At 35.0% G+C, this 19,290-nt stretch overlaps 1 protein-coding gene and 1 pseudogene across 1 annotated transcript; both read left to right on the plus strand.

The window, feature by feature from the left end:
• Nucleotides 1-3,495: 3,495 nt before the first annotated feature.
• LOC139013187 (beta-defensin 110-like) lies at nt 3,496-8,885 on the plus strand. Its single transcript, XM_070419353.1, has 2 exons — nt 3,496-3,550; nt 8,737-8,885. The coding sequence occupies exons 1-2, from the start codon at nt 3,496-3,498 to the stop codon at nt 8,883-8,885; spliced, it is 204 nt and encodes a 67-aa protein (XP_070275454.1).
• Nucleotides 8,886-9,271: 386 nt separating this feature from the next.
• On the plus strand, nt 9,272-19,083 carry LOC139012905 (beta-defensin 110-like; annotated as a pseudogene).
• Nucleotides 19,084-19,290: the final 207 nt, after the last annotated feature.

The following is a 19,290-nucleotide window of genomic DNA, read 5'->3' on the forward strand; positions in this document are numbered from 1 at the left end:
AAAAAAGGAAATTTAATATTAAAGCTTGAACAATTCAGAAATAATTGTCATGAAGTTACATGGAGGATTTGCATTTCAATCCTCCCTCAGTGATTTCATACACACTCTCACAGAGAGTTGATTTTATGGCAGTATTTTTCCAAGAACCAGTTCCATGTACCATGGATTTAATGGTTATAAGTAGATCACAGTGGACCTTAGGCAGTCCAAAAATTTAGAGGAAGCATAATTTTTTTTAAAAGAATTTTATTGTTGAAAGTAATATGTATGCCCCCCTTTTTTCACCATTGACCCCTTCTTGCCCATCCTCCATCCCCCACCCCAGGCCTTCACCACCCTATTATATGCACCCATATATGCATACAAATTCTTTGGTTGGTTTCTTCCCTACTCCTCCCTCCCACCTCTCCTCTAAGATTCAGCAGTCTGTTGCATGCTGAGGGAGCATAATTTTTGAAAACAAGCTTTCAGTAGTTCTACCCTCTGAAGAGTCATGGTCTCTTCAGAAACAACTTTGAGGTAAGGAAATGAAAGATTCAGGTGATGAAGGCCCATTCACTTGGTGAAAGCAGTTGCCCCTCATGAGTTACCCAGAACAAATGCATGAAAACTGAAGAGTATGGAGTGTGTAGAACACTTGTGGTCTTTTCTTGTCCATTATAACTCTGAATGGATCTGTGCAGCAACACTCAATTGAGAAAAGTATTACTATTAAGAGTTCAAACCCATAAGGACAAGGGTTGGGTCATATCTCCAGAAAAGTCACCAAATCTTCTGATGTGATAGCTAAGGGTGAAGGATATTTAGAATGGACAGTGGAGGACGGAGAGGATAAGAACAAGTTGAGACCCAGCAATGAATAACAGTGATGGAGGCTGAGATTTATCCACCTATTACCCTTTACTGAGTTTGCCTTTAGGAAATAGGACCCATGAGAATCAAGGAGGAGCTGCTCTTCCAACGTAGGTGAAGTAAATCTCCATGACACAAAGGGAAGATTTAGCGGGCCATGAAACGGTGACTGTAACTAATTACTGGCCCCAGCTGGCTTCCCAGTCTAATGGTTCTCCTAACCTTTCCTGACTCTCTCCCTTTTTTTCCCTCCTACAGGCATTTCCAATAATAAACTCCCAGCACATTTAATTCTATGTAGGCATATATTTCTTGCACACATGGACTACACACACTTTACTAGTTTAGTACTTCAAATGTAGTTTTACTATCTTCATTTGCATACTAGAGGCCTGGTGCATGAAATTCATGCATGGGTAGGGTTCCTGGGCCTGGTCGGTGATCAGGGCCAATCGGGGCCTTCCAGCTGCTGGCCAGGGCCTCCCTTCCCTGGCTGCTGGCTGGGCCTTCCTGCGTTCCTCACCAACCCCTAGTGATCAGCACACGTCATAGAGAGTAATTGGTCTCCTGGTCAAACTCTCTTGGGGACAATTTGCATAATATATATATATATGTATATAGCAAAAACAGTTAGGCACTTAAAAAATAAATAAATAAATAAAGCATTTCAGTATATACATAAAAATAAAAGGTATTGCATAGCTAACAATGCTTTCTGACAGGCCAATATTCACTGTATGCTCATGATGATAAACACAAATTAGTAGCATACATTAATATATCTTAATTCAAGTGGATATAGTTATTATTTATAATTTTAGTGCAAAGGGATTACGGAACTGAAAAAAGTCAAACTATTTTGGGGTCAAAAGTTATCTAAATCTACCCCATAAAAGATATAAACATGAACTGGCAAATTTCACCAATTTTTTTTTTTCATTGCTACATTGGAGGGACAGATTCTCAGAGATTCTTATCCCATCATTTTAGTTGATGTTACCCTGCAGGTTAATATTTTCTTATTTATTGAATTTTGATTTTTTTTGAGAGAAACATCTGTTTGCTGTTCCACTTACTTATTCCTTCATTGGTTGATTCTTGTATGTGCCCTGTCTAGGGATTGAACCCACAACCTTGGGGACGATGCTCTAACCAATTGAGCTACCCAGCCAGATCATCCAGATTAATATTTTAATTACTTTTTGCTCTCCAAAATGCCATCAACTTATAGCAAATTCCTACTTGACAAATTTTAGTGCTTAATAAATATTTGGTGAGTAAATGCTACATAGTGATATACTGCAGTGGTCTTACTCTTATCAGATGATGCTGAATTCTCTTTTTTTTTCTTTGCTACAAAGAAAGCATAGCGAAATCAAGGTCCTCACATTCTATTTAAGCCCCAAGTTTCCATTTGTTTTTATAATTTGAAATACTTTTTTTTTTTGTAAAGGATAACAATTGTTAGACAAGTAAGTTAATCTCCCTTGATTCCACTTCCCTCACTTGTAACATGAATGGATTTGATTAGAATTTCTAAAGAAACCTCACATTCTTTACTAAACTATGTCATAGATTCTATAACTCTGTAATTCATTCTTCTGATGTTTTACAGCATGAGTGAATCAGGTTTTTTAGAGTAATATGTGGCCCCTTTACATTATTAGCATTTCAGGGTCTTGTTGGAAATGCAAAATCTTAGATTCTATTCTAGAACTACTAAATAGGAAATGCTGGATGAGGGGTCTTGCAATCTGTTTTTAACAAGCCCTCTAGGGGGTAGTGATGTAGCTAATGTTTAAGAACCACTGTCCTAGAAATTCTCTTGACTCTGTGGTAGGAGGTAATTAACTGTTCTCTGACTACAGCATCGGTTTCTGTATAGTGTGCAAGACTTGCAGCTCTTCTGCATCTATATGAAATAATAGACTTTGCAATATGAAAATTGGATCAGAAATCACTTCCCTTTCCATAAACAGAATTAAAACATTGGATTTAGAATTTTAAAATCAGATAATTTATTATTTGAAATTTATGTCAGACTTAAAAACCTACTGCATAAGGTATTTTCCATGCTCATTAGTGAATCCAGAATTTGCTCGTCATATCACATTTAAATAATTACATATTATCTGAATTAAAATAAATCATTCAACCTCCCTGGTTCTCATAGTTTTCATCTGTAAACAAATGTGATCTCAATGGAAACTCCTATAAAACAAAATCCTATATTACTGATTCAGATATTCATTAATTTAATACTATGAGCATCAAAATATTTAGCATTATATATAACATATACCGGAGGATTGCATTTCTGCAACATTTTTACTGCAATGTTTAAGCAATCCAAACCCACATTCTTCAAAAATCCCTTAAAGATTGTGTTTTCATGAATATATTAAGGTAACATAATTAGTTGTTACTTTCATGACAAAACTTAAAAATAATTTTTGTGACCATGTCCTTTGAACATGGCACAATTCAACCAAGCATACAAATGTTCTCGCTATTGATAAGCCTCAGTAGTTAGACCACTTCCCAGGAGCATCTATAAATAAAAAGGGTTCTGTTTCCTTAGGTGAAAAACCCGACTTGAAAAAGAAGATCCATTGACACTTTTTTCCTAAGGCATTCCCTACCATGAAGATTCATCTCTTTTTCTTTATTCTTCTCATTTGGGTCACAATTTTACCAGGTAACATAGAGGTTTATGGGTATATTTGTGCGAATGAATTTGAGAAGACATCCACTATTTCTGGTTAAATGTGTGGTAATAAAAAAGGGTTTAAAGTAATTTTTATACCAAAAGCATTGTGATGCTCTAGATTTGACCCCAGAACAGAAAAGAAGGGGGACAATAATGGGAAAACAGGTGAAACATAAAGTCTATAGTTTATTTAACAGTATTATACCAATAATAACTTCTTAGTTTCGATAAGTGAGGCATAGTTACATGAGATGTTACCATAGGGGAAGTTGGCCTCTATCATTTTTGTAACTCTTCTGTAAGTCTAAAATGGTCTCAAGATGAAAAATTTAAAAAATATATAAGATCAATACATTAGTCTTATCACTTCCATCCTGCAACAATCAGTTAAAATCTGTTCTTGCTGGGAAAATAGTCTTTAACATAATCAACTGTAAAGAGTAAATGGTTCATTGTCAGGGAACAATCTATCTTTTAAGCTTAAGGTAGCATAGTACTTCCAATTAGTAGAAAGCCATCAATCTATTTATCTTTGTCTTCTTTTAAGCCTAAGGTAGCATAGTACTTCCAATTAGTAGAAAGCCCTCCTTAATATTCTGTTCTTTGTACTATCAGCAAATCATGTCCCTTCTTGACCTTTCTTTCAATATTTTTAGTCAATACTCATGTCTTTGAGTGCTACCGATCATATGAATGTTGAGTGTAATACCTTGCATATGAGCTCTATTTTTCATGAGAACTTTTTCCCCCTTAAGGACTATATCCTCACATCAGGTATGTAACATGATTCTCTTCTTCTGAATTAATGTATGAGTATTAATTGTACCGAAATAGAAAAATAAGTTTTGGAGATAGAACCATCACTGAGTCTATTCTCTTCTTCTTAAAGAGCTTAAGGTGAAAGGACATACTCAAGTCTACTCAATTTATGATGCCAGCACTGAAATCAGGCTCAAATTCACTAACTATAAGAATAGTTATTTTTAGTACCTATATTATTTTCTTAGGTCCAGTAAAGATCATAACTGAGGTCTAGGAGACTAAGTCAACTTATCTTTCATTGTGAATATTAAAAGAGTCCATCATGACAATCTAAAAATTTACACATAATTAACTGATTAATTATCATTGAAAGGTTGAAGTGGATAAAATTCTAAATAGGGGCATCTGCTAACAAAAGTGATATCAATGGAAACTTCTAGGTATAAATTCTTATATTATTTATTCAGACATTCATTAATTTAATACCACGAGCATTAAAATATTTAGTATTATATGTAACATATAACAGATAATTGTATTTCTGCAACATTTTTACTGTTGGGCAAGCATCAATAAAGTAACAAAGTAATGCTGTTGTTAATTTAGGTAAGAAAATAAATCGTTAGAAAAAGATCTCTGGATTTTTTTCGGCTCTAGAAAGAACCAAAATAAAATTCTATTCATATGTGATAAATATTTTTCTCTTAATTCCAATAGTAGCTAATAATAGTAAATCACTATGCCAAGTGTTTTTGTATATTATTAATTTATTTTTCCTTGTAGTAGCCAAATCGGGAGTCCCTACTCATAACCAAAGTTATTAATGCATTTTTCAACAAATTAAAAAATGTATGTGTCCTGTAGACTTAGAAATTATAAACCACTTGGGGAATGTAGTAACATAGATTAGAACATCAATGTTAACTATTTGTATATTTTTTATTATATTTACAAAATGAGGTCATTGTCCTTGTTAATTACATATATACAAAACTTGTAGAGAACACTATTACTGACAAAAAAATATAAAAGTGAAAGAAATATGGCAAGATATATATTTTCTCCACAAAATTAGAAGAGATGTGGTATAAAATATAGACATTTTAGGAAATAATAAAAACAGTAAAAATCTTGTCTTTCATCTTAGAGTTAGTTCACCAACATATGGTAGTTGAACTAAACTGAATAAAATTAAATGACATTTGTATGACAATCTTTCAGAGTTGATTTTTTTTATACCTCATCTTTAAATGGAGAAAATTCTTACTCAAAATTGAGATAGAAAACCTTATTCCCAGTTAAGACAGTTACAGATGAAAAAATGTCCAGATAAATGTCCTTACATTTTCTATGTAAGGAAATTTCCAGTGAACTCACTTAGTTTTCCTCTTTATTTTCTAGAGTTTACAAATGCACTGAATGTCTACAAATGAGGTGTTATTTTTATTCTCACCTATTGTTTTGCTTTATCTGTCAAATTGAAAAATGTGCCATTGCCAATAATTATTTTTCTTTAAATTTAGTATGTACTTTGATCATAGGATAGATAGTATAGTCTTGTGCTGAAAGTGTAGTCATGATTTTCCCCATTTCCAAGGAGGTGAATGGTAGCCTAAGGAATAAAATAGCAGATTAGTAAAAATAAGAAATCATGGGTTGAAAATATTTTAAGAATCATCTAGCTCATTTCTAGCTTATAGATTAAATAGGACTTCATATATTATTTTAAAGAATTCCTCTACCATGCGATATGAATATTACATGTGAGAGCAATGAAAAGAGAGATCACTTTCTTGAAAATGATCAGCATTTTCAAATACAATCAGAGAAGATTATATTTGAACAATGTATCTGAGGGTAGAGATAATGTATGTTTGGCTTATCACAGCACCAGGAGAACAATGGTTTTCAATATAGGTCAATTATGTATTGTCTGGCAACGTCTGGAGAGCTTTTAGGTTGATACAACTGGTACCACTAGCATCTAGTGGTAGAGGCCAGAGATATTGCTAAACATCCTTCAGTGAACAGGATAGCATCTCACATCAAAGAATTGTTCAACCAAAGATCAATAGTGCCCAGGGTGAGAACCCCTGCTATAGAGACTGGTATAGAGCTTAACAAGGAGTATGCACAGGCTTGAACTGTGTGGGTTCACTTACTAATACATATTTTTCAACAAATCTATAAATCATTTTCTCATCCTCATGGTCTTCTTAATAACACTTCTTTCACTCTAGCTTACTGTTGTAAGAATATAGTATATAATACATAGAACATCCAAAATATGCGTTAATCACCTGTTTATGTTATTGGTAAGACTTCCGGTCAACAGTAAGCTATTAGTAGTTAAGTTTTGGGGGAGTCAAAAGTTATAGTTGGCTTTTGGACTTTGTGGGAGGTGGGTGCCTCTGAGGCCTGCTTTCTTCAAGGGTCAACTGTACTTAATAGTTGAATGAGTGGATGGATGCTTGCAAAGATGAATATAGGTGATCCAAAGACACATTTTGGGGACTACCTATATGTAAAGGTCAGAATGAGAAGAAAGAAAACAATAATTTTAGAAAGGTGAACTAAGATAAAGAACTAATAAGGGAAGGGGTGAGGTCAATTGGACAATAGTGACTATTAGACAATAGTGTGACCTGTGACAGATCTCTGTCGAAAGTGAGTGTAATTCAAGTTTCTTTCACTAGCAAACCATATGGATTTAACAATAATAACTCCTCAGAAATAGTAGACTAGATAATGATATTTAGAAGTTAATATTTAATCTGTGCAGAGTAACTACTTTTTTCTGCTATAAGCCATATTCTGCACTGCTTCAGTCATAGTGAGAGCTAATTTTAATGGAAGAGCTAGATTTTATATCAACTTCTTATAACAACAATATGGATAATGTCTATGCATTCACTAATAAGTATCATTACTCACCACCAACTGTTGAAAATGCAGACAGAATGTCTAGCAAGAAAGACCTGGCCTTTAAAGGCACTGATTGGGACACAAAGCTGTAATTGATGGCAGGAAGTAGTGGTAAAACTTATTTTATTTCATACCAGAAATATACAAAAATAGTTGAATCTACTCTTTGGTCAGATATCTGCAAAATTTAGAATTCTCCCATACCAGTTGTCCTTAATCTCACCGTATGAGTAAGAGCATTAGTTATAAAAACTGATGGGTGAACAAAAAAAAAAGACTCTAAAATAAAGGGCTTCTGAAAACACATGGGCCTACATATAATGTGAAATATAAAATTAAGATACATTTTGCTTGGAATGGATCTTACAGCCTATCAGACCAACATTCCCCAATCCCCCAAGTATCTTGCACTATTCTAAATAATAAACTAATGAGTGTCAATCTACAAGCTACAAGATAAAACATGTATGTCAGAGCCTGGTAATTTTAGAAATCATGTCATGGCCAACAAAGGCCACACGTTCTAGACATTCCAATTAAAAAAAAATCAATGCTGTCATCGGACATGTGTCTAAGTTAGATCATTTCTTCAAAGAAGTAAAACGTGGTAATACCCAGAAGAATTGTAGGAAGTCGGACAAATTGTCCAACAATGACCCCCTCTCTCTCTCAACACTTTAGAAAAGTAAAATCAAGCTGCAATGGAAATCTCTTGAAGAACTCATAAAGCACAATGTTTCGTCTAAATCAGCGGTTCTCAACCTGCGGGTCGTGACCATCGGAAAACACATATAGCATATCAGATATTTACATTATGATTCATAACCATAGCTAAATTACAGTTATTAAATAGCAATGAAAATAATTTTATGGTTGAGGGTCACCACAACATGAGGAACTATATTAAAGGGTCGCAGCATTAGGAAGGTTGAGAACCACTGTAATGTTTGTGAAATCAGAAAAGGGGGAAACCCAATACAATTAGATGATTGTAGAGACTAAACCCAACAGAAAATAAATTATGAACACCTTTTTTTCCCCTGTTGACTTTGGGAACTATCCTTGAACTAGAGGCCCGATGCATCAAATTTGTGCAAGGGGCTCAGCCCTCACAGCCCCTCGCAGCCTTGGCCAGCCCTCGCAACCCCAGCTTTGTCTGGAAGGTTGTCTGGACAGTTGTTCTGCTGTTTGGTCTAATTAGCATATTAGCTCTTTATTATATAGGATTACTATGTAGTAACCTGTAAGGCAGCAAGCAGGGCACACCTCGCTTAGGTCCCAGACACTGTCTGATTTACAGGATTGACTTTGCATTAAGGGATGGTATATTCACCTCACCTTTCCTCAGTAGAATTTTCATTAGAAGAGGCATTTTTTTCTTTTGCCCTGTTCTATGACCTTTTGCTTCTTGAACTTTCTTTCTCCTTTTAAAATATGGGTGTGTCATAGTTAGGTTGCTAATCTCAGTCATTCTTTCCTTCTTACAGCCAGAAAGAAATTCCCCCAGTATGGTAGCGTGGATATGAGGAAACTGTGCAAAAAGGGTAATGGTCGCTGTAAAGTTGAGTGCCATGAAACTGAAATTAGGATTGCTTACTGCATAAGACCTGGAACTCATTGCTGCTTACAGAGGTAAAGAGGACAGAAGAAAAGAGACACATGGTCCAAGAAGAGAGGATCAGAATTACTAAGCCTTCCCAGCACATCCTTCCAGGCCTGTGTATCTCTGTAATACACAAAGAATCAAATAAAATTTAACATTGAACCATTCAGAAGTGGTTCTATGCCACATACGTATCTGGTGCCTTTACATTGCATTTTCTCTTGATCTCTTGGTACCAGAGTAAGCAGAATTTATATTATGGAAATTCCTCACCACTATTTAAAGTTCTATGTGCCTTATGTGAGTTGATGTAAGTAATGTTTTGAGAAACCCTAAGTCAAAGAAATGGGAAGAGCATATTTCTGAGATACAAGCTAGCAGTAGATTTGGGCTGCTATTTTATAGTTAAACACTGCTCAATGGGTAATACCAGGAAAAAAGGTAAATCCACTGGGATTGAAAAAGTAGACACTGAGAGTGCAGATCTTTTGCATGAGAGACACAGAGCTTAAGTGAGAAAGTGATGAAAGAACAGAAGAGCAGAGGAAAATCACAACGAACTCCAATTTCTATTCTTATTATTTCTTTGAGAGAAAAAAAATATGTATCAGGAAATAGAAGAGGGAGTAAAAAAGGAGGAGGAAAATAATGTGATAAAGGCAAAGAGGCTATACGTAATTAAATATTCTGACAAAGAAAGTCAGAAACTGTGACTAATAGGTGAATTCACCTCCTCAGTCCTGGGAAATGACCCTGACTCAGGATATAGACAGTGAAAGACAGGCAGAATATTCACTCTCAGCTCTACTCTACTGGAGTTCCTCTGATTCCTACTTCCTGGAAAGTCCACAGTATTTCCCCCAACAAATACACTCTTAACCATACCTCTGAATCATACAGTTTCTATTCAAAAACGCAAAATCTGCTTCTTTTTTGAGTTTAGGAATGAAACTTAATAATTTCTATTAATTCCAATTTTTAAAAACCATCAATATTCCAATATAGCAATAGAAACAGAAACTTTTCTCCCTACCCCCCCTAAATAAAATTGAATAATTTTTTGGTAATTTAACTAAATAAAAAAGAAATTGAGGCCGAAACCGGTTTGGCTCAGTGGATAGAGCGTTGGCCTGCGGACTGAAAGGTCCCAGGTTTGATTCCGGTCAAGGGCATGTACCTGGGTTGCGGGCACATCCCCAGTAGGAGATGTGCAGGAGGCAGCTGATCGATGTTTCTCTCTCATCGATGTTTCTAACTCTCTATCTCTCTCCCTTCCTCTCTGTAAAAAATCAATAAAATATATTAAAAAAAAAAAAGAAATGTATTGAGTGGAAACATATGGATCACACTTAGACTCAGATAAGAAGTCAAAGATTTTCCAGGCCCAAGCTACTCTCTTGAATTATTTATTATGACATCTCATTCCATTTTCTAGCTGCAAAATATGAGATGTAAGGACCTATGCTCATACTAACCATTATCTATTGCAGTGATATGCACAAAGAAAGAATATTTTTCTAATTTGATAGTGTTTCTAGATATATTTCTATCACAAGAAACTATTTAATTTTTAGAGTTTTATTTTAATAAACATATGAGTTCCCATTATGAAACAGTTACTTGCTAAGCATACACTGGATATTTACAGGCATTATCTTTCACATATTTGAATAACTTAAAATAGACTTTGACTGCTTAATGTGTTGCCTTGTAGTATAAGTATCTTCAAGAGTAATTTTACATTATTCATTTAAACAGGGTTTCTCAACCTTGGAACTATTGATATTTTGGTCCAGACAGTCCTTTGCTGTGGGTTGTGCACTGTGTCTTTAGCTGCAGGATGTTTCTCTGCATCCCTAGCCTTTACCCATCAGATGCCAATAACACTCTTCCCACTGATTGTAACAAAATATGTCTACCTAAATTGCCAAATATCCTATTTGAGAGGCCTGGGTTGGAACCCCTGGTTATAATTAAGCACTCATTTGCCAAAAAATCAACAATGTTTTCAGGTAGTCAATACATTTTCTGTGCCTTGTGAGAACAAATTTCTATTTGAAATTTTCATATGTCATTTTATATGGACCACAGATGATATATTGGTGAATCCAGGAATATTAATATATGAGCCTAATCTTTGGACAATACATATATCAGCCATGTTGAGATTAGTAAAATTAAATGCTTGATATGAAAGTTTGATTATTACTTTTTTTATCTAGGTAGACACTGGGCTATCATTACATCAAGACCTATAAAGTAAAATTGAGAAGCCTAATATAGTAATAATATGGGGAAAATAAGAATTGAGTTTTTCAGTGGCCACTGAGTAGTGGTAAATGGCGAGAGGTGTTCTAGAAGACACTCGAGGCATCTCTGCACATGAACTAGTCTGACTGGTAGATCCTTCATCTTTTGGTGTTTGACAGAGAAAACAAAAACCATATAAATTACTGAGCTGGTCTCTCCTTGAATATAGTTCAGTGTCTATTCAAGCCATAAGCCTCTGCCTTCAGTTCAAGGGACAAATGTGACAAACTTGAAGGAGAATGTAAATCTATGAGCTTCAACTATGAAATTCCCTGGAGAAATATTTTTTCTTAATATTTTTTAATTGATTTCAGAGAGAAAGAGAGAGAGAGAGAGAGAAACATCAATGATGAGAGAGAAACATTGATCAGCTGCCTCCTGCACGCCCTACATTGGGGATCAAGCCCACAATCTAGGCATGTGCCCTGACTGGGAATTGAACTGTGACCTCCTGGTTCATAGGTTGATTCTCAACCATTGAGCCACAATGGCTTGTCCCTGCAGAATTCTTTTAACTATTGTGTGTGATGTTATTCATTGAAAATTCTAGAAACCCCTTTGTTAAAATTCTGTAGTCTGTTCCTTAAAGGGAAAGTGTTGTCACTAATTGTTCATATTACCCTCAAGATTAATTAACCCCCAAAAAATATTTTAAAGGAAGAAAAGAAAATTTTAAAAGGCAAATACTTATAGATGGGAAGATTTCTGGCAAATTTCTTGCTCATACACTGTAATTTTCATGGCACGGATTGACAAAATAGCTAGATAATATTAAATTCATTAGCTATAAAGAACTGAATTTTTTCATTTTCCCTTCCTTTGGCCCAGAATCAAACTTTCCATGGCACTATGTATTTCCCTTCACTTTTAGTTTTCTGTAATTCTTGATTAACATTGACCCTGATGAACTAGACTCCAGGTATTAGACACAGTATTTTTGTTGTTATTTATACAATACACATCTGAATCAGTTAAAAATGTTATGTTGAATGAGGTATATCACCATCAAACCCCAGCACAGGCCTAGGAGAAAAAGAATTACAATTCAACCTGACTCCAAATATTCAAACCCAACCCACTTCAAGATTTATTTCCCCTCCTTGTCCTGGGGCAAGAACAATATCTAATTCCAATTAGTAATTTATTTATTCAGAATTTGATTAATGGCTTCCTTCTCCCCAGGTTTAATGTCATGGGATTTGGATTTGAAGATAAAAAAAATTATAGCTCCTATCTTAAAGAACTGGTAGTTATTGATCACAAACTGAACTTTAAGTACTATCAAGTTTTATAGAGTTAAAAAATTAATAAGACATAAGATCCGCCCCCAAGCTGGTCAATGTCAACTCATAACACTGACAGTGAGTTAGACACTACATTCCATGTCCCTTCTCTCATTTATTCACCAATTCAAAAAGTAGTCATTGAGAACCTAAAATGTGTTTGCCATAATATAAGATTGGGACACATCAACAAACAAAGCAGACAATATTCTCTATCTTCGTGGAGCCCATATTCTAGATGTGGAGATAAATACAAACAATAAACATTATAAATAAACAAAATTACATCAGAAAATAATAAATCAAACACTCCCAAAACAATAGTGGGTTATAATAATTTTAGATGGGATTTTTCAGGGAACCCTTATTGAAAAGGTGATATTTGAGCAAAATAATGAAGTGGGGCAATAAGTGGTCATAGGAGCACACTTGAGATCTGTGAGGAATGCCTGTGAGGCAAGAGTGACTGGGGAGGGCAGGTGGCTAGAAAGAGAATGTGTTGACAGATTACCCAGAGCTTCTTAGGAACTAGAAAGGATCTTGCCTTTAATCCTGAGAGAAATCCAAAGGGTTTTACCCAATGGAAAAGCATGATTTGAATTTTGTTTTAAAAAGACTTCTCCGAAGTGATTTCATGAGTTAGGAGGTATTGAAATAATATAGATAAAACATTATGGTAGCTCAGTCCAGGATGGTAATACTAAAAACAATGAGGAATGGAGGGGCTCTGGATATGTTATAGGTAGAGTTACATTTCATGGGTGATTTTTTTTTTCTTCAAGCTACTTTCTGATCTGCCTTATTCTATTCTTTACTAAACATTTTGAAAGACAGCCTAGGCTCATAGTCTCCACTTTATGAAATCTTATACATTCTTTTCCCCAATATACTCACCCACAGCAATTAATTGAAAACATTCTTCTTAATGTTATAAATATTTTCCTATAATCAAACCCCAAGTCCTATTTTAATTCTTCATCTTGCTAAACTTCTGAGCACTGCTTTGGCTGGTTGCCATTTTGACAATTATTAGTTGACCTCTCCATTTTTTATAGTCTCTTAAATTCAGTGACCTCTAGCTTTTGTCCCTAATCCATTTTCTTCTTGTTTTATATGCTTTCCTGAGATTACCTTGTTCACTACAGTAACTTCTGCTATCACCACTCTTTTTCAGCATACTACTGGAAGTCCTAACCACAGTGATCAGACTAGAAGAAAAAATAGAAGGCATCTAACTTGGAAAGGAGGAAGTAAAACTGTCATTATTCACAGATGACATGATATTGTACATAGAAATCCCTAAAGACTCCATAAAAATTGAATTTGGCAACATAGCAGGATACAAAATTAACACCCAGAAATCACTGGCATTTTTATACACCAAAAATGATCTCTCCGAAAGAGAAACTAAAAAAACAACCCCACTTACCATTACAACAACAATAAAAAATTAAGATATTTAGGAATAACCTTAACCAGGGATGTGAAAGACCTTTGCTCCTCAGCTTTATAGGTCTTTTGCCATGTGTGCTTAATTTGACTTTGCTTTATTTTTGAGACCCATGTCCATGTCACTTCAGTCGTGCCAAAAGTCACACCATTCTTCATCAATCACAAATTCTTTCAAAATTACCTATCGATGTTTAGGCTGCCCCTCAATTTCATGAAAACATGCTATCAGCTTTTTGAGACACAACCAGAAGTCACATCTTCAATGAAGTGACAGAACATTCAGGAGTTCAGAGTTCAACATGACTAACTGTTAATTCTCCCTCCTCTTCTATTCCCTCTGAAACCTTGTGCAGAGTCTTAACTTCAGGCGTTCTTATGGGTGAACTGAGAATAGTTATCCCTATCTCATACGATTGTTAGAGCATTAAATCAGGTAATAAGTATAAACTTCTTAGGAAAGAACCTGAAGCCTAATGAACACTTAATAAATCATACCTGTTAATAAATGGCAGGGGTAGCAATAGCTGGAGTAGTAGTAATAGTAAAACAGCCTTTTCCAGGAAGGGTTTATACCTCTTTATTATATGCTGCAAGGACATTTTATTTATATCCCAGAGTTGTCTTCACAAGTGATACAATATTGTTTCTATTTCTATGTCATCATTGCCTAACAAACGTTGACTGCCTTTTGAGGGTAAGGCGTTTAGCTATTCCATTCATTTTGCATCTGTATTCAGCACAGGGCCAAGTACAACACAGCTGCTTACTAAAGTGTGCTGTAGAGATCACGAGAGAAGGCACTCTCTTCATTTCAAAGTAAAAATGAAGAAAAAACAGTGAGCTAGTAAAGGATTATTTGCAAAAATCTGCTACAAATCTATAAATCACTCACACTGATGACAATGTAACCTTACTTGACTAATCATAAGCTAGAAACTATTTCCATATCTATTAGCTCATTAGATTCCACACACCCTCTGAAATAGGCATTTATTATTAAACAGGTTTTACAGTTGAAGAAGGTAGTATAGGGGTTAAGTCATTTACTCAGTTGATATGGGGAATAACTGATGGGGAGACTGCAATAAAGCCCAGAGAGATTTTTTAGTATATGACAGCACTTAGATTATTATCCATGATAACATATTCATTCACTGGGTCATGTTGTCAGTTATTTGCACATTTGATGAGTATGTTGTTTCAAGCATTTTGCTACATGCTGAAATAGATCAGAGACCAAGTCATACAGCTGGCCTTATCTAGTGCTTTAAGACTTGAGGATTGTGCTTCCACTAGAGCAGGTCATAACTTCGAATAGCAATGCTTCACCTGGGGTCAGTTTTAAGTAGGATTCCCAAAGGGAAGTAAAAATAAAGGATATGCAAATAACCTAATTATTTTATTTTATTTTATTGATTAAGGTATTACATATGTGTCCTTATCTCCCCATTGCCCTCTAACCCCCCACTCACGCCCTCACCTAATTTTGAGGACTTATTAGTTTTTTAACACTGTATACGTTTACATTCTTTCTCATTACAGTTTTCAGAACTTCACAAAAACCTCAATTTCATAAGGAAAGTGAACTAGAGTGAACCACATAATTTGTTCAATACATCACAGCTAATAAATAGAGTATACAGGACTGAAACCCACTAGCATCTGATTCTGTAAGATTCAGACAAATTATACAAACTTTCACTGACCCATGGTCTTGCTCCTACCTTGACTTCAACTTGGACCCAGAAAAAGTAGATGTCTTCCAAACCTACCTCCTCCTACATCCAACTCTGCCCCTCTATTTGCAGGGAGTACCATGAGGTGGGCAAAAAGGTAATCTGCAGATAAGTAATTTGCTAACAGATGGGGAGATATATACCAGACATTTCTCCTGGGAGGACAAAGAACTCCCCACAAGGCCTGGGAAAACTAACATTGAATCACCTGTATGGGGGCCACTGAGCTTTTAACCACTGATTTCCTAGCAGAGTTGTCCCTATGCATATGTTTACAGGACTTGTTCCAACTTGTTTCAGGTTGCTGTCCACAGTGTATCTCCACCACATTTGTAGCACTTCATTCTTGCCCAGACTCCCAGAAACCTTTCTGGAACATATATTCCTTCTACTGTCCCAAACTAGGCCTCATTTCTCCAGTGATGTTAAAAAAGTACAGAAGTATCAGTAGGTGAAAGAGATGCTACATGTCCTTCCTCCAAACAGGCTTTTTTTTTTTTTTTAAATCCTCATTAGAAGATATTTTTCCCAATGATGTTTAGAAAGAGTGGAAGGGAGGGGGAGGAGACAGAGAAGGAAATATCCATGTGAGAGAGACACATCAATTGGTTGTCTCCGGCATGTACCTTGACCTGGGCCAGGGATCAAGCCTGCAACCAAGGTACATGCCCTTGACCAGAATGGAACCTGTGATCACTGAGCAAAAGCGGCTAGGGCTTATTCTTGTTTTCATGTGATATAAGCCAACTAGTTTTAAATAATACAAAAATACTTATGCACTCATGGGTGACATTTGTATAGCATTGTACAGTGTAGAACATTACATAACCAACTTCACAAAAACACTTTGAGGTTATGTTGTTCACATTTATAGTTTTCACATGACATAGTTATGATTCCAAATTTATACATTTTTGCGAATAACTAAGAAGTGATAGAACCAATTTTGCAACACAAACTTTTTGTTTCCAGATCATATAGTTCTGTAGGTTTCTTCATGATTTAAAACATTTCTATCATTTGAAATAATGAGAAAATAAAAAGAACATTATTATATTTTAATGTTACCAATAATCATTATAAATCCATACTTCTCTTTTCTGAATTTAGCATATCTTAAAACTCAACCTGGATTTGGTGGGTTGACAAGATATCAGGGTCTTAGGAATGTTAATTAGCTTAAAAAGTACTTATCCCAGCAAAAGTTTTTTTTTTTTTAGTTAAATAATATATCACCCTCTCCCCTACTTTAAATTATATCAAGTAAGGCTCTGACATAACTTTAGCTTTCACCAAAATTCACCAGTGGCCAGGGATTCTGTCATCATGAATTAGTTTCCCATTCCCAAAGGAGATACATATATTCATATGTCAAAACCCATCTGACAATTTCTTGCACTTTAAGCTTAACTTCCATCTCTTTTCTGCTAACTTTATTAATGTTAATAATAAAGTATGTACATTTAAAATCTTCTCTACATTCTATACATTTGAAGTTTCTGTCCAGTTCCCAACCTAATGCTTGGAGAAATTTAGGTACTCAAATAAATAGCAGACATATGAAATTAAAATGAAACCATTCTGAATTTCAATTAGATGCTAGGCTGCCAATTAGGTCCTATGAGTTGACATAATATACTTCTAATCTAAATTCAATGTAATTCATTCTCCGTATTTTAATGAAAATGTTTTCTTTATTTTTCTGACATATGAAAAATTTAATATTCAAAATATATTTGGGTTGGCTATGTTTGTTCAAAATATATTTCGGTTATGTATATTCTGTCCTATAGACAGAATGACTTATTTAAGATAAGTAAGTACTATGATAAAATTTGGGGGGAAATAAATAATTCTGACTTCCAAGTATCTTTATTTAAAGGCATTGGTCATAATTGAATCATTAAGAGAAATAAAATCTTAAAGTAACAAAAATATTTACTTCCTTTTACTATAGTTTAATGCAGGAGTCCTCAAACTACGGCCCTCGGGCCACATGCAAATACAAATATTGTATTGTTCCCGATTTGATTTTTTACTTCAAAATAAGATATGTGCAGTGTGCATAGAAATTTGCTCATAGTTTTTTTTTAAACTATAGTCTGGCCCTCCAACGGTCTGAGGGACAGTGAACTGGCTCCCTGTTTAAAAAGTTTGAGGACCCCTGGTTTAATGCATAAACACAAAGATGTGAGTTTGGAATCTCAGAACATCCTTCTTTTCATTTCTTAGATGATTCACAACAAACTGGACTAAATTGGGGATCCTCTTTTTATTAAGTGCTTAGTGTATAGCACAACTGAGTTTCTATGCTTATAGCTAAAGTGCTTTAGTCTCTGATCTGCTATCTTCATGCCTACTGTGTTACAATAAAAATTATCTACCATCTCTATTTTATATGCTTATTGGGCTATTCAGGGTAGGAGATAGCAAAGAATCAGAATAAATTATAACTAACATTTAAGAGATTATATTTTGGCTGCAAGAATAAAAGTATAACTAATGTTTAGGAAAAATACATATAATTTAGTACTAAAACATGTAGACTGGTGAAAGCTACATATCCATTTGTTCCAGCAAAATAAAAGGATATTTCAATTTAGAGTGAGATCTGGAATGGAGAAGAAAGCATTGACTAAATGGTTCTCTGAAGAGGCGATAAGAGTAGGTTTGAAAAAACTGAGAACAGCCCTCACTGGCTTAGCTCAGTGGATTGAGCATTGGCCTGTGGACCAAAGGGTCCTGGGTTCAATTCTGGTCAAAGGCACGTACCTTGGTTGCAAGCTTCTCCCCGGTCAGGGCCTTGCAGGAGGCAAGCTATTAATGTGTTTCTCTCACATTGATGTTTCACTCTGTCTTTCCCTCTCTCTTCCACTCTCTCTAAAAATCAATGGGGGAAAAAAATCCTCAGGTGAGGATTAAAAATAATAATGAAAAAACTGAGAGCATATGCAAATGAAATTACATGTGTGTAAAGTACTATAAACCTCATCTCAATGGAAACATGGGAAAGTAAATCTGGTCTTAATAAAGTAAGAAAAACAGATGAGAAGGCAGAGCCTCTAGGCGCCAGCTGAAGTTCAATATTGATGTGAGATATAAGATAAGGACATACACATTTTGTGCAAGTGCAATGTTTGGGGCTTGGTCACTTTCTGAAACAGTGATAAATTGTGCTATAAAACAACCATCCCAGAATCTCCATCTCTCACCAACATGATCTCACCACTTACGACAGAATATTTTTCTCCCCTTAGTAAGAAGAGTCCCGAATGAGAAACTGGACTGATGTCTTTCTCTTTCTTTGCAGCCAGAAGTAACTTTGATGAAAAACCGAAATATAGAATTGAGAGATGCGAAAGAGTGAGAGGATTCTGTAAAACATTTTGTGATGATGATGAGTATGATTACGGATACTGCGTTAGATGGAGAAAACAGTGCTGCATATAAACTCTGGACAAGAGAAGTACTGCTGAGCATCAAAGTTTGGAACAGAGGTGCATTTTCTTAATTTAAAAGTAGGTAAAAAGAAAAATATTGCAGTCTGTAATGGAAATAATGCTCTTTGAATCTGAAATATCACTATTTAAATAAATAAAAATTATCTACCATCTCTATTTTGTCTATTCATTGCTCAATTTCTTTGTATTTCAGATG

This window comes from Myotis yumanensis, unplaced genomic scaffold (genome assembly GCF_028538775.1).
Source record: "Myotis yumanensis isolate MYYU_CA2020_CCGP unplaced genomic scaffold, mMyoYum1.0.hap1 SCAF_6, whole genome shotgun sequence".
NCBI lineage: Eukaryota > Metazoa > Chordata > Mammalia > Chiroptera > Vespertilionidae > Myotis > Myotis yumanensis.

Excerpts from the sequence above, each read along its gene's own strand:
- LOC139013187 (XM_070419353.1), top strand. The coding sequence starts at position 3,496 with ATGAAGATTCATCTCTTTTTCTTTATTCTTCTCATTTGGGTCACAATT. Across the intron at positions 3,551-8,736 it reads TTGGGTCACAATTTTACCAG|CCAGAAAGAAATTCCCCCAG; the intron begins GTAACATAGAGG and ends TCCTTCTTACAG.